General features: G+C 53.6%; 1 protein-coding gene across 2 annotated transcripts in view; it reads left to right on the top strand.

The window, feature by feature from the left end:
* SNX29 (sorting nexin 29) overlaps positions 1-27,161 on the top strand; it is a 439,800-nt gene that overhangs the window by 388,575 nt on the left and 24,064 nt on the right. For both annotated transcript variants that reach the window (XM_069486909.1, XM_069486910.1), the window contains one exon: positions 16,297-16,436. In XM_069486909.1, the coding sequence (XP_069343010.1) occupies positions 16,297-16,436 (140 nt within the window). The remainder of the gene's footprint in view (positions 1-16,296; positions 16,437-27,161) is intronic.

The raw sequence follows: 27,161 nt of genomic DNA, 5'->3' as shown, positions 1-27,161 counted from the left end.
GTGCCTCCCTGGAGACTACTGATGTCGTGCATCTTTCCGTGTGCTCATTGGCCTTGGTGCATCTTCTTTGGAGAAATGTCTATTCAGATCTTTTCCCATTTTTAAATTGGATTATTTCTGGGTTATTGGGTTATTTATTGTTTAGTTTTTAATATTGATGAATTCCAATGTATATTTTGTTGCTTGTGCTTTCTTCTGTCATATCTAAGGAAGCTTTACCTAACCCAGGGTCACAGAGATTTATTCCTGTTTTCTTCTAACAGTTTTATAGTTTTAGCTCTTACCTTCAGTTCTGTGATGCATTTGGAGGTAGATTTTGGGCATGGTAGAAGGAAGATGCCCAAACTTCGTTATTTTGCACGTGGATCTACTTGTTTCAGTCTTGTTTGTTGAAAAGACCATTCTTTCCCCGTTGAATCGTCTTGGCATCCTTGTGGAAAATCAGTTGACCATGAATGTGAGGGTTTATTTCTGGACTTTTAATTCTTTTTCATTGATCTAAGTATCCTTATGCCAATTCCATACTATCTTTTTTAAAAAAATAAATTTTATTGTATATATTTGAGGTTTATAACATGATTTTATGGAATGTGTATAGATAGTAAAATGGTTCTTACAGTGAAGCAGATTAACATATCTGTCATCTCATATAGTCTTTTGATTGCTGTAGCTTTGTATAGGTATTACAGAATTATTAGAATTGGGTAGTGTGAGTCCTCCCATTTTGTTCTTCTTTTTCAAGATTAATTTGCGTTCTCTGGATTCGTTAAATTTTCATATAAACTTTAGGATTACCTTGTCAATGCTGTAAAGACGATAACTAGGATTCTGATAAGCAGTTACAATCTGCAAATCAATTTGAGAAGTATTGTCATCTTAATAATAATTGTCTTCCCATCCTTAAACGTGGCATTTTTCCATTTATTTGGGTCTTTTTAATTTTCTTTCAACAATATTTTGTAGTTTTTCAGCATATAAGTTTCACACTACTTCTGTTCACGTGCCCATTCTTGAGCTAATCCCTGTGGCCAGGGGGATGGAGCACCCTAATTTCGGGTCCTGACTCATGTGCTGCCCCTGCAGCTAGGGAGGAGGGTAGCGGCCCTTCCCAATGACGTGGACTGAAAATGGGAAATGGGAGATCTCTGAAGGGGTTATTATATGCTCCTAACAGAGGCATAGAGGGGATGGATGCTCCACAGGCAAAAGGTAGAAAAGTTATCTATTAAAAATTCTTTTAATCGAAGCTTCGGTGAAGGCATCTAAAGTGATAAGGCGGGAATAGAGTGAGCATTGAGAAGGGTACTGTCCATTTGATTACCGTAAAAAGAAAGAAATGAAAGACGAAAGAAATCACTGAGCTCCCTAGAATTTTATCTAGTGGGGATTCTTGGAATCTTATGTTCAGCAAAGGCAGCACATCAGGGGCTTGAGAAAAGGCAGGTGTAAGAGCATCACCTGCGGTCAGCAGATGGTGGAAGGCGGGTCTCCCTGCCTGGTCTGGGAAGATTATCCTAACCACACTTCCCTCTCCACCGACCCACCAAGTCCAGCCCAACCCTTCTTCTCCTCCTCCACGTCCCTTTCCCCGAGGCTCGTCCTTAACGCAGCCCGTATCTCACCGTCTTCTAACCATCACTCGGTTTTGCATTCTCTGGTCTGCCACGGCTGTGAACTGCGGAGCGAAGACCGCGTCTTATGTGCTTATCTGCTAGTGGGAATAATTATTGTACTGAACTTGTAGGTTATTGTAAGAATTAAGTGGCCCGACAGAGATGATGGTGATAGCTAACACGAACTACGTGCCCACCTGTGTCAGGCGCTGCAGCTACTGTTGTCCCTCTTTCAGAGATGATAAAGCTGAAATGACTTTTCTAAGGCCACAGACCCAGCAAGTGGTGGAGCCAGGACTCAAACGCAGGTGGTCTAACTCCCCGGCCTGGGTTCCACCACGTCAAAGCTTTCAGCACCGTGCCTGGCACTGAGCGAGCCCTCAACAAATGTGAGCTGCTACGTGCAGTCAGAGGAAGAGAATCTTGGCTACTGTCCCGAGTTGCCAATTGTGTGCTGGCCCCACGACCCCCAGTCTGGACCGTCGGTGACCAGTGCAGATGGAGCCCCCCCATTCCATTTTCCACATGTGTTCGCTGGGACAGAGCCAGCCGCTGTAACAAAGTTAACCTCCAGACTTTCTGTTTCTTGTTGACATTATTGTCCAGGTGTTTATGTTAACAAGTGGCTTGTGCAAAGACCCACGGTCTTTCCATTCTGAGTCGTGACATCCCCTAGGGCAGGGGGCAACAAACTTTCTCTGTAAAGGGCCACACAGTAGATATTCAGCTTTGAAGGCCGTAGGGGCTCAGTCCCAACTATGGAATTTCGTTGTAGTGTGAAAACAGTTACAGACGACACAGAAAGGATGCGATGGTCGTGTTCTCATAAAACTTTATCTACTTTGCTGCCCCTGAGGGCCTTGGAATACTCCTCCCCGGAGGGCAGAGAGGGAAGCGGGAGGGAGCAAAGCAGGCACAGCCGTGTCTTAAATGCTGCGGCCCAGCCGTGAAGCATTACTCCTCCTTAACGTCGGATTGGCTTCACCTAGATGCACGAGGGCCCAGGACGTGTAGCCACTGGCCGGGCCACTGCTCTCCAGAGAGGAGTCTGCCCCCTGGAAGGGGGGTGTGCGTTGGGGTGTCAGCTGATGCCTCTGCCACATGCCCTGGAGGCAGCTCCTGGGCTGCAGTGAATGCACCCAGAATGTTACAGGTGCGACTTCCGTATTTTCATTATGTGGGCTGGACTTTCCTAAGTGTATTGGTATCATACTTGCCTGCTGCCTGGAAATAAAAGTTCTTTTCAGAGAATGGCTCCTTGGCTGTCAGCTGACTCAGCAGCCTAGGTGTGTTTAGTGTGATCTCGGGAAGGAACTCCAGGCTGGGGATTGGAGGAGACAGCCATGCTGGGCTTCGGGTTCTTCTTTGTAAGACTTGGAGTAGGGACCACTTTTTGATTTCGTTTTACTTATGTTACTGTGGCAGTGGCACCCCCATGGGATCAGGACAGCGTGGTTAAATAGGCGGATTCCGTGGGATCAGGACAGCGTGGTTAAATAGGCGGATTCCGTGGGATCAGGACAGCCTGTTTAAATAGGCGGATTCCGTGGGATCAGGACAGCCTGTTTAAATAGGCGGATTCCGTGGGATCTGGACAGCCTGGTTAAAGAGGCGGATTCCGTGGGATCTGGACAGCCTGGTTAAATAGGCGGATTCCGTGGGATCTGGACAGCCTGGTTAAATAGGCGGATTCCGTGGGATCAGGACAGCCTGGTTAAATAGGCGGATTCCGTGGGATCAGGACAGCCTGGTTAAAGAGGCGGATTCCGTGGGATCTGGACAGCCTGGTTAAATAGGCGGATTCCGTGAGATCTGGACAGCCTGGTTAAATAGGCGGATTCCGTGGGATCAGGACAGCCTGGTTAAATAGGCGGATTCCGTGGGATCAGGACAGCCTGGTTAAATAGGCGGATTCCGTGGGATCAGGACAGCCTGGTTAAATAGGCGGATTCCGTGGGATCAGGACAGCCTGGTTAAATAGGCGGATTCCGTGGGATCAGGACAGCCTGTTTACATAGGCGGATTCCGTGGGATCAGGACAGCCTGGTTAAATAGACGGATTCCGTGGGATCAGGATAACCTGGTTAAATAGGTGGATTCCGTGGGATCAGGACAGCCTGTTTAAATAGGCGGATTCCGTGGGATCCGGACAGGCTGGTTAAATAGGCGGATTCCGTGGGATCAGGACAGCCTGGTTAAATAGGCGGATTCCTTGGGATCAGGACAGCCTGGTTAAATAGGCGGATTCCGTGGGATCAGGACAGCCTGTTTACATAGGCGGATTCCGTGGGATCAGGACAGCCTGGTTAAATAGACGGATTCCGTGGGATCAGGATAACCTGGTTAAATAGGTGGATTCCGTGGGATCAGGATAACCTGGTTAAATAGGCGGATTCCGTGGGATCAGGACAGCCTGGTTAAATAGGCGGATTCCATGGGATCAGGACAGCCTGCTTAAATAGGCGGATTCCATGGGATCTGGATAGCCTGGTTAAATTGGCGATTTCCATGGGGTTAGGACAGTGGGTTAAATAGGTGGATTCTGAAGTCAGATAGGCTAGGGCTTGACTTGGTTCCCATTGCTAAGTGGGTATTTGACCTTGAACAAATATTCCAACTTGGTGCCCCAATTTCCTCATCTGTAAAATGGGTTTAGTTACAGTGTTTTAAATTATTAGTTACTTTAATAGTTACTGGGACAATGTATGAAAAGTGTTTAAAACCAAGCCCAGCACTAAGGGAGCACTTAGTAAATGGCAGCTGCTCTTTCTACCAACATTGTTACCCCCAGTACTTTAAACAGATAAAGGAGGAGCCATTTTGTTGAATTAGGGCCTCCCTGTATCTCCCGGATGCAGCCCCACTCCAGGGTTCTGGGGACCCCTGAACTCCATGAGCTCAGAAGTCCCTTTTGGCTCTCAGGGACTCTGAGGTCTCGGGGCCTTGATTCAGTTCGTGGCTTCCAGGGAGGTCTGTGCCTCAGTGGCCCAGCGTGTGCACCGGAGTGGGCCATCCCTGTCCTCCAGCTGTCAGCAGGTCTTTTGAGGCGAACGGGGACGTGTGGAGCACGTTTTACAGGAGCATTGAGAGAAGTGGTGGGGGGAAGGGGAGGTAATGGCCCCAGATCTCTGCAGCACCCCGCAGAGAGAGATGAGAGAGACGCCAGCCCTGAGCCGCCCCCAGCTGGACCTGGGTGTCACCACTGCTGCTCACTGACCATCGGCCAGAGTTAGTCCAGTGACCCCACCCTCACTGCCGAGGTCACTGCAAATGGAGCGCGGCGTGTAGACACTCCGCGAGCACCGACTTTCTGCTCAGTCGTCTAACATACCGCTGTGCCCAGCTCCTAGCACGGCGCCTGGCACATCACGCTGGGGGGATAAATGGGTGGCGACAGCTCCCACCCTCTCCCTGTACAGACAGAGAAGCTAAGATGCTGAGTTGGGACGTTTCTTCACTCTAGCTAGAATGGTTCCTTACTTGAATCTGATTTAATTTTTACTTTCCGTCTTACGGGAAAACTCCAGAGACTGTCTGGGGTAAATAATGCTCCCAAGTAGAACTTTAAAATGACCCCTTTTCTTCCCCACTGCGTCTTATGTGTTTGGTTTGCATTAAACTCATAAACTCAAATGTCCCAAAGGGTGGGACTTCCGTCCTCTGCCTCTCTCATCCCACCCGTCCCCGGCATGGCACCAGGCACGCGGCCGGGGCCCAGTCAAGGGCTGTTGATTGAATGGCGTTTTCGTAAAGTCCCCTGTGCAAGTAAAGGCACAGTGAGGGACAGCAGAGCCGCTGGGCCTGGAAGGTGGACGGCCCTGGGTTCAAACCCCAGCTCTGACTATAGTTACCACGACCATGGACAAGTAACTTCGTCTCTCTGAGTCTCAGATTCCCTTATCTGTAAAATGGAGATGCTGCTACCTCCGTGGGAAGAAAGTTTTTGAAGATTGGCTGGAAAGCCATCTTTTGACTGGTCTGGCCGCTGGTGGGTGTGGTGGGTGTTCCGTCCGTAGCAGTTACGGTCGCAGACGGGAATCCAGAGGAACGGCACTGTCACACAGTCCCAGCCCTGCGCTGCAGGCCGAGCTGTCCACCCCTTCCTGCGGTGTCTGGATTGTTCCTGTAGACACGTGCTTGGCCTGCAGAGGCATGGAGCAGGGCCACTCTCAGTAGCACGGCCAGACGAGCTGTCACGGTGGGTTGGAAACATTCCTGCACAGCCCTGTTCTCGATGACCTGTTGATTTTTTCCTGTTGTTTCTGGATGGCCTGAAGATACACTGTTTGGTCTGCACCGTGATAGTCAAGCATTTGAATTAGCTGCCAAAGAATTTGAGAATTGAGAGATTTTACTTAACAATCCGGATTTGATGCTTCCCTTTAAAAGCCGGAATCGCTGGCACCGTGGGCTCCCGCCTTCTCATGGCCGTTACCTGCTGGAGCATTCCCGTCGCTCTCGGCATCGTGCGGCTCACACCTTCACCCTGCCCACCGGGCCCGGCCCCTGAGGTGTGGAGCTTGCCACCCCCGGCCGCCGCAGTGTGGGATGGGCTCTGGGGTGTTTGCTTCGCTCCTGGTCTCTTTTCTCCACACTCGCTCCAGGGAGGGGTGCAGATCTCTCACCACCTTCTCTTCCTTGGCTGGCTTTGAAGGCCGCCTCTTCCTCCAGCCATGTCCAACCCCCAGGGGACCTCCTTGGGGACATGATGCCGGCTGAGCAGAGAGGAAGGCGCTTGGTCCTTATCTTCTGTGAGCCTCATCTAGGTAACGTTGCTAGGGTTAGAGATGATATTCATAGGCGCCTCCATTCAGTTCCTGGCGTTCAGCACACATTGGCTGGGGCTAACATTCAGTCCCCGTTTCGCTCTCTGTGCCCACTGAGCCATGTCAGCCTGTGGCATCGGCAGTGGAGGATTTGCACCGATCGTAGAGGCTGCAGTCCTGACAGTTAGAGATGGTCCCACCTGATGATGCCACTGCTGCTGTTGAAATCTCTGAGGGTCTCTAACCCAGACCCCCGGTGACCATCACAGATAGGACAGACTGTGGAATGATTCGGGGCATTGTGAGGGCGCTCACTTGTCGACCACGAGGGAGTGGCAGCGTGCGGTGCCAGGGTAGGAGCATCTCCTTGGTGATGTGAAAGTGCCCAGGGCACGGAGCCCTGCCCAGGTGCGGGGGTGACGCTGGAGCGGCAGGCAGGGCCGTGAGTGCTACGCTGGGGAGCCTGACACGGATCCTGAAGGCACCGGGGCACCACCGAAGGTTTCTCTGCAGGGAATGAGTGTGGTCAGATCTTGGATGTGACCCTCCCCGGGGACCCGAAGTGCCTGTCGCCCAGTCACTGTTAACGTTCGTCCTGGAGGGCCTGGGGGGGGTGGTTATCACTGGGGTCACTCCTCACAGGCCTAGACTTTCTCATCCTCGGGATCCGCAAGCAGCGCTCATGGGAGGCAGCGTGGCCGGGTGGGTGAGACGTGAGCTCTGGCGCCCAGCTGCCCGGGTTCGAGCCCTGGCTCCACTGCTTTCCTCCTGTGCAACTCTCTGTGCCTCAGTTTCCTCAGCTGTGAAGTGGGTGATAATTCCAGCCTCAGAGCGGTACCTGTTGCTTGGCAGCAGAAGCCCACATGTTGCTCTCCCTTCCCTGCGTGCGGAGACCCCCAGTGCTGGGCCTCTGGCCTCTCTCGTGCTCTCTCTGAACCCACCCCGTGCCCCATTGTCGGGCTCAGTCTGCACCTGGCGCCGTCCCTGTCATTGACAGGAGCCACCCGACTCAGCCCTTCCCCCGTACCTCGCTGAGGCACGTCCTCCCTCCTGTCACGTCTGTTGACATCCTCCCATCCCTCGAGACCAGCGTCCAAGTGCCTCCTGCTTCCCAGACACTTCCACAAGGCCCAGCTAGGAGGGGACTCCACCCTCCACGTCAGAAGCGCCTCTCACTTCCTGCCGCCCTGTGTGGTTGATGACCCACCTGTCTGTTGTCCTCCATGGCCTGTGACCCGGCACTGTGACCTGTCTTCTCAGGGGCCCCAGCCTGGCACGGCAGCCTCCTGCAGCCTTGTGAGAGTGATGGGCTTCTGGGCTGCGGCTCTGGGCGGGCAGCTGCCGTGCTCACCCCTAGCTCGTTCTCAGCACAGGCCCCGGGACAAGGCAGCGCCCAGGGGACATGTGGGTGGGTGGATGGAATTCTGTAGACTGTGGTGCCTAATGGATGCTGGGACGTGTGACTGCACGGTAGACAGTGAATGCCTTTGAGCAAGAACTCGGTGCTTTTCATCTTTGCTAACAGGGCCTGGCACAGAGAGGGTGTCAAATCAATGTTTGTTTACATGGATAACTTAATAATGTCCCTGGGGCTCAGGAAGTGTCCAGAGAGGGAGGGAAGGAGGGAAAGGATGACCTTCACAGCGCTAGGCCTGTTTCTTATCCTTCTCTGTCCTGCCCAGCCGATTAGCAAAACTTGGTGAGTGGTGGTGGCATGGAGTGGCGGGGGTGGGACAGTTGACAGGACCTTGCTTCCCTCCTCCCTTCGGGGTAGGTGGATGTCTCAGGGGCTCACGGGGGAGGGTCTCACCAGGATGCCTTAGAGACACATCCCCCCAAGCCCCTCGTCCTCCCCTTCTTCCATCCACACCCAATACGCTCCAGCTCCTGTGCATCTAGAAAACAACTTGTTAAACAAGTTAAAGGACTTGCTTAGAATTTCTCCACCAGGTCCCTCGCCCAGATGCGAACACCAGGACCTTCCTCGTGAACACTGGGGCCCGTTCCCGGCGTAAAGAATAGGACGGTTCCCTTTTCTAAGTTTGCAATTGTATCATCTCCTCCGAGTTAATCACGTGAGGCTGCTCCGTGCAGCTCTGCTAAAAGCTCCCAATCAGAAGCTTTACCAGGGCTCCCGGATGACTGGGAAGCTGCTGCTGCTAGGCGGCCTTATCACACCCGACTATTCCTTGCTCTCGGATGTCTCCACCGAGAGTTTTTAAAGTGGCAATAACGGGAATTTTTCTCCTCAGTTTCCCAATTAGCAGTTGCATAATGGGCTCCCTGGAAACGACCGCTCAGGCACGGGCGTCGTGTGCCCGGGCGCTCCCCCGGCAGCGCAGCAAAGTCCACGGGTTCACGTGCGTTTGCAGGGGAGCGCGGTTCATTCCCTGCGACCGGGATGGCGGCACTGGACCTGCGGTTTAGATTAACTGCATCCACACCTCCCAGCTGGCTAACGCCTGAGAGAGGAAAGGCAGATTTTCAATGCTGCAGGGACAGAACAGAGTAGCTTTTTAAAACTGAAGCATCAGAACTTTTTTTCTGTCTCACAGAAGGAAGATTGTTGCTCTCTTGCTTAAAATGCCTGTGGTCCCTAGGGGTAGAGTGCATGTCCTCCAGCCTGGCCTCCCAGGTCTGTCCCAGTTTCCCCCCAGCCCCGTAGACCTCTGTGCCCGAATCCTGTGGTGCCCCCCAAGCTGTGGGCTTGGCATCTCCAGGCTCATTCCTGCCCTGGAGCCCCCCTCTCCCTGGGCTATAGCACAGTGGACAAGGTCACAGGCTCAGAGCTCGGGCTTCCTGGGGCCAGGTCCGGGCACCACCCCTGCCCCTAGGGGGTTGTGTATCTGGGCAGCTGCGCTCAAACACCTGAGTCTCGGCTGCCTCCCTCCAAACCGGGAATGCCAGAAGGCCCCTGTGGTGTGGGCTGCTGAGGACAAGTGAAACCGTGCGTGCTGCACAGGTGAGCTCAGCCGGCGCCTGGCAGAGGAGGTGCTTGGTAGATGTTCATGGTAACAGCTGTTCCTACTGCTGCCACAGCGACTGTCACTGCTCCTCCCATCGTGCAATTGTTACACCACGCAGGCCTCTGGGAAGGCTCCTGGGACCCCCATTCCAGATCAGGCACAGTAGGTTTTGTGTGTCTCTTCATCAGTGTGTATCAAGCTTTATCACACTGTTTCGTGACGATCGATGAGCATGTCCTTTTTAACTGACCGTGAGCTCCGTGGGGCAGGATCCAGGCCTTACTTGTCTTCTGCTCCTGGTGCCTGGTCCCGGTGGGCCCCGGAGAACGTCTGAACGAACTAATGAACCAATCGGTGATGGGAGAGTGGAACGAGTGAATGGACGATTCCACCTGCCGTCGGAGGTGACACCTGGAGAATGAGAGGAAGGTCACACTGGAAGCAGAGAGACCAGGGAGGAGGTGCTGGTGGCACGGCCCAGGCTGGCGGCCGGGAGGTGAAGAGAAGTGAATGGGCGGGGTGGGGAGTGCAAGGCGTTTCCCCTTTGTGTCCAGCGGGGACGCGGTTCATGCACCCCGTCCCCTCACGTTACCCAGAAGCCACCCTGGGGCGTGTGCAAGGCATGCTGGGAAGAAGGGATGGGTTCGGTGAGCTTCTCCTCCAGTGGGCGCGGGATAGAGTCACACAGCCAGGAGACCTTGGCTGGGGTCCTCGGGGTCTGGTCCAAGTTCTGGACTGCAGTGAGGTCGGCTGACGCTGAGGCAGCCATCCCTCGACTGGGGATAAGGCACCTTTGCCAGGAACAGCCCAGGAGACGAGACGCTGGAGCCCGCGGAGGGCAGAGGCCGGAGCACTAGTGTTAGGAGCCGTACCTTGTCGCCTCGTTCTCAACAGTCCATCGTCTTTAAAACAGCTACTCTTAATTTGATGATATCTGTATCTTCTTGAAGCTCAAAATAAAGTTAACCTTTTCTAGAGGGGAAAAAACACTCCCATTAAAATAGTTCTGAGTGTTCTTTTTTAAAGCCAGGCCTAACTCCCAGTGCTCGCTATTAATAGTCCTAAAACACAGTTGACGGCAGTGTGATGATAGGAGTGCCACACAGCATGACAGCAGGGCCACAGGCGGCGAGGACTCATTAAGCGGCCACCAGAGGAGTCTGGCAGGCTCCACGCGCTGGGCTCGCCTCCAGTGCCATCGCTGCTGATCTGCATTTTGGCTGCGACCCCAGCAGCCCAACCAGAAAACTCACAAATCCCTCGCACCCCATTGAGAGCTGGGCTCGCTGCTCGGGGGGCAGGCCCCTGTGTGGACGCTGATCTCCTCCCGGGGGCCCCGTGTGACAAATGGGGCTTCTAGAGACCCCATTTCCTGCCTTCACTTGCTTAGTCCCTGGCCTTCTGCTCACTGACGCCCTGCCCAGGGGGTATTTGGACCCAGGGAGGGGTCTCCAGGCCAGTCTGTGGGGGTCTTTGTTATCTCTTGTCTGGACTTTGGCAACTGCCCCCATTTAATAGTTCTTTTCACAAGCAGTTACTGAACCTCTCGTGATCTCCGTGCACTGTGTTAGGCTCTAGAGATGGACGAGTGAACCGGAGAGATCCGGTCCTTGCCTTCGCGCAGTGACACCCTAGCAGGGGAGGTGGGGAAGCGAGGGCCGCCCCGTGAGGAATGAGCCCATCCCAGGAAGCGCTCAGTGCTTTGAAGGAGAGAGAGAGAGGAGGTTGGGCTGGAGAGGGCCTGGGCCCAGCTGGCACGTCCCGGGAGGCCTCTCGGAGGTGGTGGCACAGCAGCAGAGACCTAAAAAGCAAGGCGTTCTGGACCAGGGAAACAGCCCAAACAAAGACGGATGACATCTGGGGACTGTGTGGTGGACACGAGAAGAAACGCGGGGGTGCTGGGTGCTGACCGTGTTGGGGGCGGGGGAGGCTGGAGAGAAGGTGACATGGAGGGAAGTCGGCAAGGCACACTGAGCCACACAGCAGAGGTTCCTGAGAGCCGGGCTGGGAGGTGGACAGAGTGAGCTTGGAGCAGCTGTTGGAGGAGTCCAAGCAGCAGAGTGTCACGACAGGTGTCTGAAATGTCTCTCTGCCTAAGGCTGCCGGTAGCTTGTCGCCCCCCCCCCGCCCCCGCAGTCTTTCTAAACACTTGTCTGATCGGACCCCCTGCTTGCCCCCTCCCCGCCGGCTGCCTCCCCTGGTCCTCACAGCTGTGCGTGGTTGGACTCCTGCTGACACCGCAGTCTGATGCCTCTGGAACCGCAGCGCTGGCCACACGGCTGCCTTTTCCAGCAGGCGGCTCCTTCTGCCCGCGGGTTCCTTTTGGCATTTGCTCCACTTGGCATGCCCTTCCCCCACGCCGAGGGCTGCCACCTAGACCACCCGGTGGATGGGTGCTGGTCCTCCAGGGCCCAGCTGAAGCGGCACCTGCAGGGGTTGCTTTCCTCGAGCGAAACCCTCTCTCCAGCCCTCACGCAGACTTAGACACACCTCTCTGCCAGCTTCCCTGAGTTCCTGCCCCCGCCTGTCCCCACCCCCTCCACACATATGAACTCCTGGAGGAGAAGGATCCCAGCTGAACATCCCCGAGTCGTCAGCACCTGTCTCAGAGCCCGGCAGGCCATGCCGGCTATCGGGCGCTTAGCCCAGGTTACCACGGATGAGATGGGCGCTACCTTATGGGCATTTTACAGGCGAGGATCTGAGGTTCCTGGTGATTTAGCCACGTGCCCACAGAGCTGACAAATGACACTATAGGTCTCTCTGATAGCCTCAGGGAATGTCATCCTGTGATGTGAGTTGGATGCGGTGTGGGGTCTTAGATGGGTCTGTAGGGCCTGGGCCAGTTGCACTGTCTGTGCAAGTGATAGGAAGTAGGGCTCGTGAGCTCCCAGGCCCCTGGAGGCCGGACGGGGATGGGGTGGAGGGGAGCAGGCTGGCAGAATGGTGGCCCTGTACTGCCGGCTGGCCAGGGCACTGATAGCTCGGCACCAACCTGCTGGCAGGACTGGCTCGTTTTTAAAGGGAAGCCAGAAATCTGGATTTTATGCAGAAATCTTAACGTTTTTAAACATTGCTCAGGCCATACACAACATACCTGTGAGTCTCTTCGGTCCAGGGATCTCCGTTAGTGGCTTATGATGAAAATGGTGGGATTATCTTCACCAAAAGGTCAGAACCCAGTGGACCCCCACGGGGGTCCCATCTGAACAGTGCCGTGTCCCACCTGCTAGGGAATGGCTGACTCCATTCTGGGGTACACTGTGGCCCCTCTTCAAACGTTCTTGAAGCATCAGACACATTAGAAAACTCAAGCATTTAAACATGGGCTAGGTATTAGATGACATGAACAAATTATCATTAATTTTGTTACAGGTGATAATGGCATTGTGGCTAAATAGGAAGATGTTCTTAATTTTTTAGAGATACACATTGAAGTATTTAAGGAGTAAAATATAACTGTAATTTTTTATTTCAAAATATTAAGGGGGTACAAATGTTTTAGGTTGCATGGGTTGCTTCTGTAATGCTTGAGTCCCAGCTGTAGGTGTGCCCGTCACTCAGATAGTGCTCACTGTCCCATTAGGTAGGTTTTTGCCCCTCCCCCGGTTGATTTACTCTGAGTTTTACTTGTCTCTGTGCACTTGTGTGCTCATTGGTTAGTTCCAATTTAACAGTGAGGACGTGTGTTTGTTTCTGCATTCTTGAGATATTTCACTTAGGAAAATGGTCTCCAGTTCCACCTAGATTATTGCAAAAGGCATTAATTCATCTTTGTTTATGGCTGAGTAGAACTCCATGGTGTACATATACCACGTTCTGTTAATCCACTCATGACTTGATGGGCACTTGGGTTGATTCCACGCGTAATTTACTTTAAAACACCTCGGCAAAAAGGTAAAAATGACGAAGCAGATACCGAAGAGGGTTATGATTTCATTAGATGAAACATTATGGAGATTCATTATAATTTGCCCTCCTTTTTACCGTATTTTAAATTTTTCATAATAAAGTAAAAAAAACAGCCACGGTTGCAGGAAAGAATCTACCCCTCCATGAATTGTTCTGAGATCTTCTCTGCCCCTCAGGTCACCTTCTGCCGAGTCTCATACAGTGGTTCAGGCGAGGCGTCTGCATCTCTAGGAGCGGAATGAGACCTGAGGGAAACAGTGTCTGGGCAGAGGATGGGGGGCAGCCCCCCCCCCAGCACCTGGGGGACAGGCATCCTTCTCTTCACACAGAAAATGGCTCATGCCACACCGACGCGGCCGTGGGAAGGCTGAACCGAAGCCGGCTGGGGAGGGCCTGGGCTGGAGGCAGCTGTGAAGGTTGAAGCCTGTTGTCCGTGCAGAGGGGGCTGTAGTCACTCACTGGTTGAAGACCTGGGACCGTGCCCAGCTGTCTCCTAGTCTTACGCCCTTGGGCAGGTTCCTCGCCAGTCTCCAGCCTGGCAGGTGCCGTGAGGATGCAGCGCCAGGGAAGCTCTGAGCACAGAACATAAGCGGAGACCTGACGAGCGTCGTTGCTTGTTCTGAGTAACTCAGGTAGAAATTGCTGGGACGCCAAGTCGAGGTTGCTGCCACATTGGATTTTCATAGAGCAGGACCAGGGTTAGGTGTCCAGGGACCAGCTATTGTGAGGAACGAGCGCTTGGAAAGGATTTGGGGTTCCTGCAGGTAATAACCCATCTCTGCCAAGTTGCCTCAGGGACGTGGGCAAGAGGAGGCGCTAGCCAAGCAGGGATGGGTGGAAGGACTCACAGGTGCAATCCGCTAGCCTTCGTTTTGGGGGGCCCTCACCTTCCTTGGGCTCTGTAGCTCAGCCCTGCCCCACGTACAGCTCGAGGGACCATCTCCGCTGTCTCCTTGTTGCTTTAGAGTGTTTGAACATCCCCCTTCCAAAAACAGAAAAATCTTCGCAAGTTCTCCCAGGGCTGATTAGCTCCTTTCTTGTCTTCCTGCAGCAGAGCCTCTCAAGCTGTCCTTGAGGGTTTCTCGTGCAGATTGGAACTAGGTTTGATTAGCTCTGTTCGGCACTAACCTAGCATATTAACCACCTTCTCAAGGAAGAGTGTCTAATTGCTTCACGATGGCTTAAAACGTGGAGATCAAGGAGCAGAACTGGCATTGAGACTGGGGGAGCAGAGCCGGAGCGGCTGCAGGACCCTCGGCTCCCCTGGCTTGCTTTCACTTGTTCCCACACAGCCTGCCTCCCAGCGGGCTGCGTGGGACTCTAGCCACTGGCCTGGGACCACGTGGCGTTGGAGTGGCCTCGGCAGTGTTTGGGTGCCACCATCCCTCTGGAGGAAGGTGCCCTGCTGAGGCAGCTCCCTGGGTGGGGCTCTGGACAAGAAGACCTCGCTGTGACTTTGGAGTGACCCCAGGAGTCCCTGCTGGCAGCAGGTGCTCTGTGGCTCTTTCTCCGCCTACCTGGTGCTCAGAGGAGGCTTGCCAGAGAAAACGCAGGATGCCCAGTGAAATGTGAATTTCAGATAAACTAGCAATAAGTGTGTCCCAAATACTGCATGGAGAGGTTTTGTTTGTGTGAGACATACTTTTTGCTAGAAAATCATTCAATGTTTATGTTAAGTTAAGATTTCACGAGACGTCCTGTATTTTCATTTGCTGAATCTGTCAGCCGTGGCTTAGAGGCACCAGTTAAGAAAGAATCTTCCTTCCACACCCCGGGCCTCGGCAGGGCTTTGTGGGAACTCTTCTTCAGGGACCAGGGCAGGCACTGGGTGGGTTTCCTGGGTGCTGACAGATTGTGGCTGAGCCCCTGCCTTGGGCCAGCTCTGTGCCGGCGCAGGGGCAGCAGAGACGAGAGCCCCACGTGATCTGTGGGGCCTCCTGGACAAGGCGCCCAGCGCTGCTCTAGGCCGCAGTTTCTTCATTTATTACATGTGATTCATCAGAGCACATTTCTCTCGTGTCCCTATGGGGTTGAGATGACCCTGCTCCTCCACTGCCCTCTCTGCTCTTCATTTCTCCTGAAACGCTTGGCCTTCGGTCCAGAAGGACCGTCACCTTCCCAGGGAGAGCCCTTCCCGGCCGCCACGCTGCCCAGGGTGTCTTTGTCGCAAGCGTGGAGGCGTGCGAGCAGGACCGGCTGTAGAGTTTGCTGGGACCCCTTGCTCCAAAATTACTAAGAATGTTAAGGTGGGGACAGCAGGTTATCACACAGTCCAAGCGCAGACCCTCTGTGGTGGCTCAGGCTGCATGTCTGTGAGGTGGCTTCTGCCCACAAAGGCCAGGAAGACCTGGGTGGGGTGGGGTCAGGGGATGGGGGAGGAGGGCCCGGAGCACCGAGCAGCCCCGGAGCACCGAGTGGAGACTGCCCAGAGCTGGGCGCCCTTGCCTCCCCTCTGGGGCCACCCTGTGCAGCCCCAGCCTCGTGTGGCCCTGGGGTGCCAGGTGGAAATTGTTTATTAATAAAATGTCTTTCTTAACCAGTAGCAACTAGTTCATGTTTTGGGACATTCCTGTGAAGCCAAAATTAAGCACATGCTCTGGAGGGTGGCATCTAGTATGTTTCATGTTTACACACTGACCTGTGTGGTCACTGGATGTATCTGCGTCTCCCTCGCTGGCCGGTGATCTCCACGAGGGCCACAGCAGTGACAGTTTGTGTTCATTGTTATGTCCCTGGCCCCTGACACCACGCTGTAGGTGCCCCAGAAATAACTGCCATGCTTGCGTAGGAACACACTGTGTGTCGTCGTTTTTGGACCTGCTTTCCCCCCACTTAATAACAACAGCATCACGAGCATCTGTCTTGTTACTGAACGTGATGCTACGTGTCAAGCCCTGGAGACCATTCGCACGTGGCCATCGCTCCGTACAACGTCGGCTCTCTGGGCGGTGGTGCGTGGTTACTGCATATGCTGCGGGGTCGTTTCTGAACAGGTGAGGAGAGCACACCTGAGCGTAGATGTTTTGTCTGTTTTCTCAGGATGCCAAGTTCGTAGAGGAACGAAGAAAGCAGCTCCAGAATTACCTGCGCAGCATCATGAACAAAGTCATCCAGATGGTCCCCGAGTTCGCGGCCAGCCCCAAGAAAGAGACTCTGATCCAGCTGATGCCCTTCTTTGTGTGAGTACCCTCGGGCCGTGCTCCGCTGGGCCGCCCACTGCGGCTTTCTTTATCGCTTTGGAAGTTCGGGGACCAAAGCGGCTCTCGACGTGCCCTGGACCCCAGGGGCCCCAGGTGTGCGCCAGGAGCTACTAGGGGGCCGAAATGGAGGCTCGGTCTCAGCACTCTGAGTTTCTCAAGGCTCACGAGAGAGCAGGTCTGCAAATGAGCATGGCTGATTAGAGGTTCGTGAGTAAATTGCGGGCTCATGCGCTTCTGTACTTTCATACTCTATTATCAAAGGAGAGGTTCATTTGCTGTACAGCTCACAGGTGTTCCGAAGCTAGAATGATCTGTGTCCGTGTTCCTCACACTTGGGCAGTGAAGTCAAGGAAAAATTCTCACAGACTCCCACCAGTGTGGACTGAAATTATTTTGGTATTAATATTACTGAAGTAGGAACAAACTTAAAACTAGGTCTAACTTCATTGCCTTTGTATCTCTTCTAAAAGTAAAAAATATTTAAAGACATTTATACGTTACGCACTTACAAAATCATTACAGTTCAAAATTGTCAGTTACGGATGCTGTTGTTTTTCTGAAACCACATCTTTACTCACGATGGTGGTTGGTGCCTTCTTTTGCCATGTGCCATGCCAGTGCCTGCGTGCGGACTCCGCCCACCCCGCTGTTCTCTGGTCCCATTGCTGGGAAACCGTGGTGGGGCTGGTGGCTGCCACTTTGGTGTCACTGCCTCATCACTGGTTAGTCCACTCTGTTCTAGTCTCTTCTCAGCCAGAGACACATTTAAATCTTTGGAATTAGCAGAACCAAAGTGACACAGCACTACTTGGTTTTTATAGAGTCTTCAGATGATACGTGATGTAACTATGCTATTTCTAAAATATTGTCATCAGAGACACAAAATATGAAACTCTGTAGAGGAAACCTGTGAGATTTCTCAAAAATGGGCTGGGATTCCTCATTTGGGAAGCCCTGGTCTGGGTCCGTGTGATTTATTTGGGATAAAAAAAATAATGTTTCCCATCACTGTCACTCTTTAAAATGGCACAGGGCAGGTTTGGGGGCTGTGTTTCGTTCCAGTGGTGATGCCGTAACTCAAAACCGGGGCTTATTTCTGCTTCCCCTGTGGGGTTGCGCTCAGCACGTCCAGGCTGAACTTCCAGCCGGACAGACATGGGCGGCGGCCTCATTCCTTGCTTCGTCCTTGAAATTGTAGCCAAGATGGCTGCTCAGGTTTTTCTAATTGTTTCAGGACTTTCGTGAGACGACATCATCGTGTTGTGCTGCCTGTGATAAAAGATGCCCTTTTTCCCTGAACAGGAGACACTCTCTGGAACGCTGTCTTTTCCTTCTGCCCAGTCGTGTGTGGTGCCAGAGCCTTGATCTGAGTGTTTTGAAACGGCCTCAGCGGTTCCCGAGAGGAGCTCTCGTTCTTGTAGCCCCCTGGCCCGTGCTGCATCCCGGGAATCGGCCACTCACTGAGTCGTGTGCGTTTTGGCCAAATGCCCAGTGAAGGCGGAGTTAGTGAGTTGGTGGCTGATGCTGAGACTCTGAGGAGGCGGCGCTGCCCACGCAGACGAGTCGGCGACCCTCCTGCCTGGCCCCGGCAGCCCGGCATCTCCGGTCGGGTGTCTGCCGAACACGAGTCTGCCGAACTGTAAACACTGCACGTCAGTGCGAGGATTAGGGCGTGTCGTGCCATCTCAGCTGCACTGGTTGCCGCTAATCAGTGTGGAGAGCGAAACCTTTTGTGCCTAATTAGCTCAGAGAATGCAAGGTTCAATTTATGGGCCTTAAAAAACAAAAAAAAATTTGGTAGGAGATGGTGGCGAATAACACAGTATCGACACCAGAATTGACTACACATTGGTCTAGATCCCAGTTGAAATGCTCTGTTCTTTTGCTCTTTTGAGCAAGATGGGGTTACGGCTTAGAGTCTGCGGATTGTTTCATTTAGGGGTAATGGAAGGTGAGCTGCAGACAGGTTTGCCCGTGCTGCTGGACCTCCACGTGGTCGCAGCCTCGCTGTGTCCCCACAGAAACCAGCGAGACTGGAGTCTCGGCTAGAGAGCTTAGCCTAAGAGATTTCTGATTAAAAAACAAAACAAAGCAAAAATGTCTTGGCTACGGAAATAATCCCCCCAAATATAATTATTCTTATAAGTCTTGACAGATGTTCCTTGGGTCTTTGAAATGCTGATTTGAGATTCTAAAGGTCCATTTTAGTCACTGCACATGAGTGGACGGACGTGTTCTCTAAGGAGAGTGCCCGTGTGCTGGGCACCTGCTGTGGGGGCTGGCCTCGTGTTCCAGCCACTTCATCTCCTCTCATCTTCCTGAGAGCCTCTTAGGTGGGCCCGTATCTCCGCTTTATTAGGTAGAATCTTGCAAAGTTGCCATTAAAAGTGACAATTTTGCAAGGTTTCATAATACTTTGTAATGATAGTTTAACTACATAAATATAATGTTTCATCATACTGATGAGGAAAGCAAGGCTCGGAGAGGTTACCTGGCTGATCGCAGGGTCTCCCACCCAGCACACGGGGAGCCTGGGCTGTTGGTGCCATAGCCCGTGTTTTGGGGCACACACAGGTAGCAAACCCGAAGCCTGTGGATCGAGCCCGATCCCTGACTTGTTTTATTTGCCCAGTACAGTGGGGTTTTGTTCGTTGTTTGTTTTTCTTAATTGAAGTACTTGCCAACATAAAAAAATTTGAAGGTGTCAGAGAAGAAGTCCAAATGTCAAGCTTCTTTTAAAAAATCAGAAGAATTGGTCACACTCTACTGCAGTTGGGTGCCCCTGTGTCCACCAAGCCCCCATCCTGTTGTCTCCTGGACACTGAGCCATCTTCCCCTGCCACAAGTCACCGCTCTGTGGCTGGTTGTCTCATATGCTCAGGTGATGACCTGCTCACATCGCTGCCTGGTTGTGCAGTGGACGCTGGAGTTTGCAGTCCTGGCTCTCATCCGCTGCTCTCATGGCCCCTGTAGTTCGGTTTTGGATTTGAGGACACTCGTGTTACCCAGGGTGTGTTTGGCTTGCACGCTGTGCTCCTGTCTGTGTGTTCTAGGGCTCGTCTGCTGTTAAACTTCAGTACCAGTGGTCGCGTTCCGATTTGAGGGGCGGGAAGGTGGGCAGGAAAGATAAAAGCTAGTGGGTGGAATTTGCTTCTGTTTTTCCTTGTGTTTTGCCTTAAAACTTTTGGGCTTGTGCAACCCAAACTTCAGTATTAGACATCATCTGCTTTTGTACACGCTTTTCCACTTGGTGTCCATATTTCACTGTGTTCTGCAAGGGGCATAATGACTTCTAAGTACTCTGCCATCTGCACATCTGAGAGAGCCGAAGAATCAGCAGGTTGAATTTTTCTCTCCCAGTCTCTCTGTGTCCCCTTGCCGCCTTTGCTAACGCCAGCAGCAGCTCTGAATTGGAAAGTAGGCCGGTGGGAAGTGGGGCGTTTCTTTTCTACTTTGAACTCTGTGTATCAGCGCGGCCCAGGTGGAGACCAGAGCCTGCCCCCCAAACAGGGAACAGGTGAATGCCAGCCCCCCCAGCACCCTGTTTTCGGAGCCCCACATTGCTTGTATCCTCTGGCATTTGGTGGAAAGGGGTCACAGAGATGTGACACGTTGCAGATGGTAGCAGACACCGAGGGAAGTGTCACGTGCTGTTAACGAAAGGAGCCTTGGACTCTAAGAATTCGCTCTGCAGAACTAGAACCTCACATCGGTGACAGCTTCAATGATTTGCTGTGCTGTCGTTTAGCACATTATTAAAATGTTTTTCTGCAGAGTAATTTATTCTTGGGAAATATGTTCTGCCGCTCCTTGAGGGGAGGGAGAAAGTCAGGGGTGCGGAAGGCGGCAGAGTGATGTGGGTCACGGCACAAATTCCCAGCTGGATTTTCAGCAGCAAACGTGGTCTGTGTTTCCCACCCGCCCCCATATCCTGCCGCATTTACTCTTAAAGTTGTCAAATGCTTTTTTTTTTCCTGAAATATGAGCGGCCATGTTCTCCCAGTGAGCAGGTTAAGTTTAGCTCAGGGATGACATGCCCCGACCTGTGTCCTGCCAGGGACCACTTGAACCTAAGCTGACACCTTTGGCTTTGCAGGTTGCTGCTAACAGGAAGCACACAGTCCCTCCCGAGGAACTTTTGACTCACTTTGCTTTTGCGGACTGGCCAGAACCTTGCAGGCTCTAGAGTGCTCAGCATTGCCCGGTTGCCAGAAAGGAGTGCAGGTGCCATTCAGGAAGTCTCCAACATGCAGGCAGACTGGTTAGGTGTGGACCACGTTTTGAAGTGAAATGTCCTAGGGGGCACCTTTCCAACTCCTTCCTCTTGCATTTCTCCTTGGCCTGCTTCACTGATTGCCATCAGCTACCTGGCCCTCCAAGGCAGGGGAGTTTGAGCCCCCTGGTAGCCAAATGGAAAGCACGGAGATTTTGGAGTCAGTGATGGTCCCCAGCTCTGTCGCTAAGGAGGAGAGTGACCTTGGGCAAGGGCTCAGCCTCTCTGAGTCCTAGTGTCCATATGAAATGGGAAGAGAAGTACTGACCTTACTGATTTGCTGGGGTATTAAATAAGATAATCTGTGTACGTGTGCTTAGCATGCATGTCCTTCTGTATGTCCTCTGCTGTCAATGACAGCGCGTCCTGGGGAAGAGGAGGAGGAGACAGTCCTTACAGAAACCTCATAGACACTGCTTTCTGTCTCTTCACCCATCCATCCATCCATCCATCCATCTTTACAGGTGAAAAATTAGAGTCTCAGGATCTTTGCCTAAGGTCACTCGAAAAGAAAGTTGCAGGCAGAAGCAAGAATCCACTGTGCTGCCCTGAGATATGGGAACTAGTTAGTACATAGTAGGTGCTCAGGAAACAGTAACTGTTTTATAACATGAATTATTCTGAAAGTCAGTCTCTCCCTCCCTCGTTCCCCACCCCTCCATCTAGATAAAGTGATTTGGGGCCTGCACTGGGTACCGGGGAAGCAGCTGAGCGCCGCCTTTCCAGGGCAGAGAGGTCAGTGTGGGCCCAGGTGGCAGCAGTCCCCCCTGGGGCCAGGCCTGTCCTGCAGAAAAAAGCCTCATTCCTCGGAAGCTCATTACCTGAAGGCCCCTCCTCTGGGGACCCTCTGCCCTAGGGCCTGCAGAGATAGCATGCAGGGTGCCACTTCATCACTTCCGGCCGCCTGGCCTGGCTGTTTCTGGGGGAAGGTGTTCGGGTGGGGGAGCAGTCCGTGCAGAGGCCCTGGGGCAGGCAGGTGGGCGTGTCCGAGAAGGCCAGCGTGGCCAGAGAGGGTGGTGAGGTACCCGGGGCCGGCTCAGGTAGGACCTTGGAGGCCACGGCAGTGACTTCATCCTGGGTGGGAGGGGAAGCCGTTGGAGGGTTTGGAGCAGGGTGTGACGTGACTCGGTTTATGTTTGCAAACCTCACTGTGGCTGTGGTGCAGAGAGTGGAATTGGAAAGGGACAAGCCAGGAGGCTGTTGTCAGGCCCGGGCAGGAGGAGGTGGCTTGACGGGGTGACGAGGAGGCTGGGTGCAGAGCGACTGGATGGATGTCACCGAAGAGGGGTTGTCAGCTTCTCTCCCATGCTGGCGCCCTGCCAAGCTGGGCAGATGCAGAGACACCCCAGGCTGCTCACAGTGTGGTGTGAGGCAGTAGGCAACCCCTGCCGACGTTTGCTAGGCCGCTGGGCTGAACGGGGAAGTTGGTAGGGTGTTACACAGCTGAGTGAGATGTCATCCTGGGACAGCCTGCCCTCCCTCCTCCCTCCCTCGAGTGCCTGGCCGTGTGTCAGGCTGCAGGGTGTGGATCCCACCTCTGCCTCTGCCTGGCTGTGTGACCTAAAGCAAATCACTTAAGTCCTCCTGGGCCTCAGTATCTTCCTCTGTACAATGGGGATAACAGTAGCATCCACGAGGTGGAGTGGCCATATGCATCAAGCTTTCAGAACAGCTCCCCACATGTAGTGAGCGCTGTGTATATGTCACTGTTTCTTCCAGGAGAAAGGGAGCTTGGGGGAAGGAGAGTCTGCAGAGTGGACATTATGGGAGACAAAAAAACCCCAACACCGCAGAGAGATATCAGATGCGGAAGCAAACAGCACATCCGCCGTGCATACCCGCCCTCCCCCATAGTCACCATCAGCTTTCTTAGGTGACTTTGCAGGAATCGTGAATACTTATGTACGTTAAATACAAACGCTACCTACTCTTCTGTAATTTGTTTTTTTTTTATTTGATAAAGCTGGTACACTCCTTTTGAAAGGCACGTGGCATCTACTGCAATGGCTGTTTCATAATTTATTTCACCATTGCTCTGCTTGAACATGTGAGAGGTTTCCAAATTTTTCTCCTTCAAACAGTGTAGCTTGGCAGATCTCAGTAGATACACAGTTCTACAGGTAAGTCTATAGGATTGATTTCTAGAAGCTGTTCTATCTCAGAGGGCATGTGTGTTTTTAATATTGGAAGACATCACTAGACCCCACCCTCTTAAACCAATCCGATATGCAGGCTTTTGACCGGGACAAAAGGGTTAGCCGTTCTTTCCAGGTGTGCAGAACAGCTGCAAAATGCAGGGAGCCCCACGCCATCCACTGTGGCCAGAGAACAGGGGACTTGCCCCCATGCTCAGGGTGCACGGGGATGCGAGGCAGGGACCCAGGGTGGAGGTCTTTGGGCATGGGAGCCCTTACAGGCATTTGAGCTCAGGGCTGCGCTGTTGGAAGATGGCGCGGGCACTGGGCGGACGGTGGATTGGTGGGGAGACCGGGTAGGGTGCCTTCATAATGGCCCAGAAAAAAGGCAGGGAGGCCCGAACCAGACAGCCGGGAGGAAGCGGGGGACATGGGTGCAGATGACCCTGCCGAGTGGGGAGGCGGGGGGCCCTGCTCAGAGCCAGGTGTGCAGCACCATTGGCTCCTCAAAGCGAGGCGGTAGGGTCAGCATTGCCACCCTTTGGGGACGAGGAGTGGGTGACAGTCGAGCAAACGGCTAGGCAGCCGGTGGGGCGATGGAAGGGAGCACCAGGAGATGATGCCGAATTCTCGGGACCGAGTATCTGGGTGAGGGAGGGTCACGAGGACTCGTTTGGGAGGAAGCTCGTTTGGGGGGAATCGAGGTGGGGGGGACGTCGAGTGCGGACACTGGTCTCTGTGTGGTCCTGAAGGCGGGCCCAGAGCCAGGGGGACAGTTGCAAACGCCTCCTAGGACTTCATCCTCGGAGCTGGCTTCAGGTGGCACTTCCTTCCTCGTGTTTCTCAGGAAATGTGTGTTTTTCTGAATCTCAAATCTCAAGAAAAATCAGTCAAGAATTCAGGGGAAAAATATCATCATTCTTCCGCAAAAAGTAAGGTGTTCCCTGTTTGAAGGAGTCCACGCCAACCAGGCAAAAGCAGGAAGCAGCGGCGCGGGGAGCTGGAGGCCCCGGTCAGTGTTGGCGGGAACCAGGCAGGCACGTGGGAGAGAAGTGAGTGGGTCACGATCGCGTTAGTCAGCGCCGCTCGGAGCCGACGCCGTGTTGCAAGAGTGTGTTCGTGGCTCTGCTGCAAACACTGAGTCATTCTGGCAAATAAATAAATACTAATATTAATATACTTATGTGAATGGTACACTTCGTGTGAGTGGCATTCCAAGAACTGAGTTTGGGAAGAACAACGAGCCCTTAAGCCGGCAGTGGGGACACGGCTCTGCGCGGAGCTGAGAGCCTCGCGGGGAGTCTCGCACCTGGCCTCGTTCTGGCAGCGCCCACCAGCGTGCCGGTGTTTCCCAGCGCGTGAATATTCACTGCAGGCCGCAGGGCTTTGCAAATACCACCCAACTTCATGTTTGTTACTTACTAAGCAAATCGTCTTAGGTTTCTATGATAACGAGCATGAAGAATGCCAGTAATAGGTTACGAATAGCTTATGGTTTGGAGGATTCCCGAGAACTCCCAGGAATTTGACCTGGCCATCTGAAATCCCGAAGAGTCACCTCTTTCAGGAGTCTGGAAACACTCTCTGGGATATGATTACGGAAGCACAGAGGTTACGGAGGTGGGGAGGGCGCCCAAGGAGAGGGGGGAGCTAGAAGAGGTGACGGTCAAGGATGGAAGCTTGGGGACGTGGGCGGGGCCAGGAGCAGCAAGGCACGGGGAGAGGGAGGCCGGAGAGCCAGAGACAGGCAGGTCAGCCTTTCCAGGGAGCAGGTGTTTCCCAGAGAAGCCTTCCTCTGCGTGAGGAGCTGCAGAATTAACACCTAGTCCCAGAGCATTGGGAATACCAAGCTGTCCTCTGCCACTGCCAAGCTGGAGCAGGTGGCACAGCACGGCTGTGGTGGCATCCCTGTCACCCTCGTCAGTGGGGAGAGTGCCGCGACAAAGTCATCGAGGGCAGCAAAGGGGAAGCGGTGGCACCTTTGCAAGCCCCAGCCCGAGTCACACCTCCAGTGGGGACAGGGTCGTCTGAACGGTTCTGCTTAGAAACGCAGCCGGCTTTGCCGGGCAGGGCCTCTTTCTAAACAAATCGGATTCTGGAACTGGCAGCTGTGTGAGGCCTGGGGACTGTTTTGCAAAACAGGGCAGTTTATTCTGATGCAGAGCACTTTGCATAGTATGTAGCTTCTGCCTGGAAAGTCGGCGCCGGTGGCTGTTGGTGAGGCCAGTGCCTGTGGCCGTTTGGGTCCTGGGGTGACATAGATCACACAGGGGACATTTGAGCCTGTGGAGTCTTTGGCCCCTTTGCTGCTGTGTTGATGCGTATTTGGACGCCACAGAGGCGAATCACTGATGTTGCCCCAGCACAAAGTGACCACGGACAGACCTGTACGAGTTAGGGGGGAAGCCCCGTTCTGCCGCTGTAACCGTTTGTCACTGTCCCTTGCTGTCTTACCGTCATCGCTATTAACCAGGCGTATTATCTATGGGAAGGAGGCACCGCCCCACGGGGACCGACAGCCCTGATTGGAGCACGTCTGCCCGTGGGAGGCCCCACCCGCTCCTGCCATCTCCCAGCACCGCGTTTATGGGCGCCGGCTCCTGTCCGCAGCGACAGAGCAAACACTCCAAATTTGCCTCTGTCAGCTGGGGGCGAACCCAGGTGGCTGTAGGGTCCAGGCAGGTCACGTAAGTGAATAAGGCACTGAGGTGACAACCGGAAGGGTGTGGAGTGGTGCTCGTGGGCCCGTCTCAAGGCCCCGCTGCTCACCCCGTTGACTCTTGCTGTGTGGAACCACAGGTTGCCAGAAAAAAGTCTTTGAACTTTTCAAGAGATGGCAGAACTCCACATCTTGATATAAAATCCAAGGTTTAAATACGTTGGGAACTGATTTGTTTGTGGGCCAAACAAAACATCCATGGTGGCACGTGGCCCACTGCACGTCTAAAGCCTTCAGGGCAAAGAGGTCTGCAGTGCACGTGTCTTCCTGACAGGTGAGCGAGGCAGGGCGGGAGGCCCTCGACCCTGGCAGCACGAGGACAGGGGTCGACCAGGCCAGCTCCAGCACCGCGCCTCGGGACGGAGTGGCCCCTGCAGAGCCTGGGCCCCTGAGAAACGGGTTCGTTGGAACAACGCCCAGGCAAGAGACGCCTTCTCTGCACCCGCACACGGCCTGCCCCTTCCTCTGTGTGGAAGGTGCCTGTTCCCAAGCAGGGCCTCTTTGACCAGCCAGATGTCCTGCCCTTCCGGGCAGAGTGACTGCCCGAGTTTCCCGCGTCTTCTGTACTGCAGTTCGTTTGCTTCTTGTCCTCTTTGTGTTGCCAGCGGCAGAGCTTGGTGACCTGCAAAAAGAACACAGCCTTTTTTTTTAGCACCTCACCAAGGAAAGTGGGCCCTAGTTGTGTCTATTCAGGGGAATCGGTCGCGGGTTATCAGGGCGGGAAGGAAGCCTGGTATTCTCACCTGTTAACTTCAGGAAACTAACTCTGCTGGTGGGTAAAGTACCTGAAGGGGTTCCGTGCGGAGCGGGAGCGGCTGCCGTAGGGCCTGTGGTTATGTCCTCACTGGGGCTGCCTGTCCCCTCTCGCTCGCTGCCCCTGCCCTGCTACACCCCGGCGGGCTTCCTGGCACCTCTGATCCTGTGCTGTTTAACTGGGGGAAGTTTTGCCTGATTCCCCATGCCAGGAACGGACAGTTGGCAGTGAATGGAGACATTTTTGGCTGTCAGAACTGGGGGACAGTGCTCGTTGAAGCTGGTGCATGGAGGCCAGGGCTGTCTCTGAACCTCCCTCAGTGCACGGGACAGCCCCTCCCCCACAGCAGAGAACGATCTGGCCCAAAACGTTGGTGGCACCAAGGTAGGGAAACCCTGATGCAGCCTGAGAAGCTGGCTCATTGGATCTTGCGTAACCAGCTGCAAACCCCTGGGGCGCTCTGGTCAGGAAAGAGGGAGAAGAAACCAAAGTCTGTTAAGCACCTGTGAAGTGCCAGGTGTTGGGCTGGGAGCTTTGCTTTTATTACGTTCCCACGTCTCCCCTTTGAGGTTGGTATCATCGTTCCCTTTTTGTCAGATAAGGAAACAGCCTCGAAGAGCTCAGTGACCAGCCCGTAGTCTCACAGCGGGGATGTGAGCTGAGTTCTCATGATCCCAGAGTCTCTGCTGTTTGTCACTATCACACAAAAGTGAAGCACGAGACAGAGCACTCCTAGATGCCCTCGGGACTGGCGATTTCTAAGTACCGCATTTTACTTGTGGGTCCTCTGTGTCCCTAAGAAGTGAAGCCTGGGCTTTGTCAC

The sequence above is a fragment of the Eulemur rufifrons genome, chromosome 14, assembly GCF_041146395.1.
Source record: "Eulemur rufifrons isolate Redbay chromosome 14, OSU_ERuf_1, whole genome shotgun sequence".
Taxonomy (NCBI): Eukaryota; Metazoa; Chordata; class Mammalia; order Primates; family Lemuridae; genus Eulemur; species Eulemur rufifrons.
The sequence above is the reverse complement of the archived record's forward strand: the minus strand, read 5'-3'. Positions and strand labels throughout refer to the sequence as shown.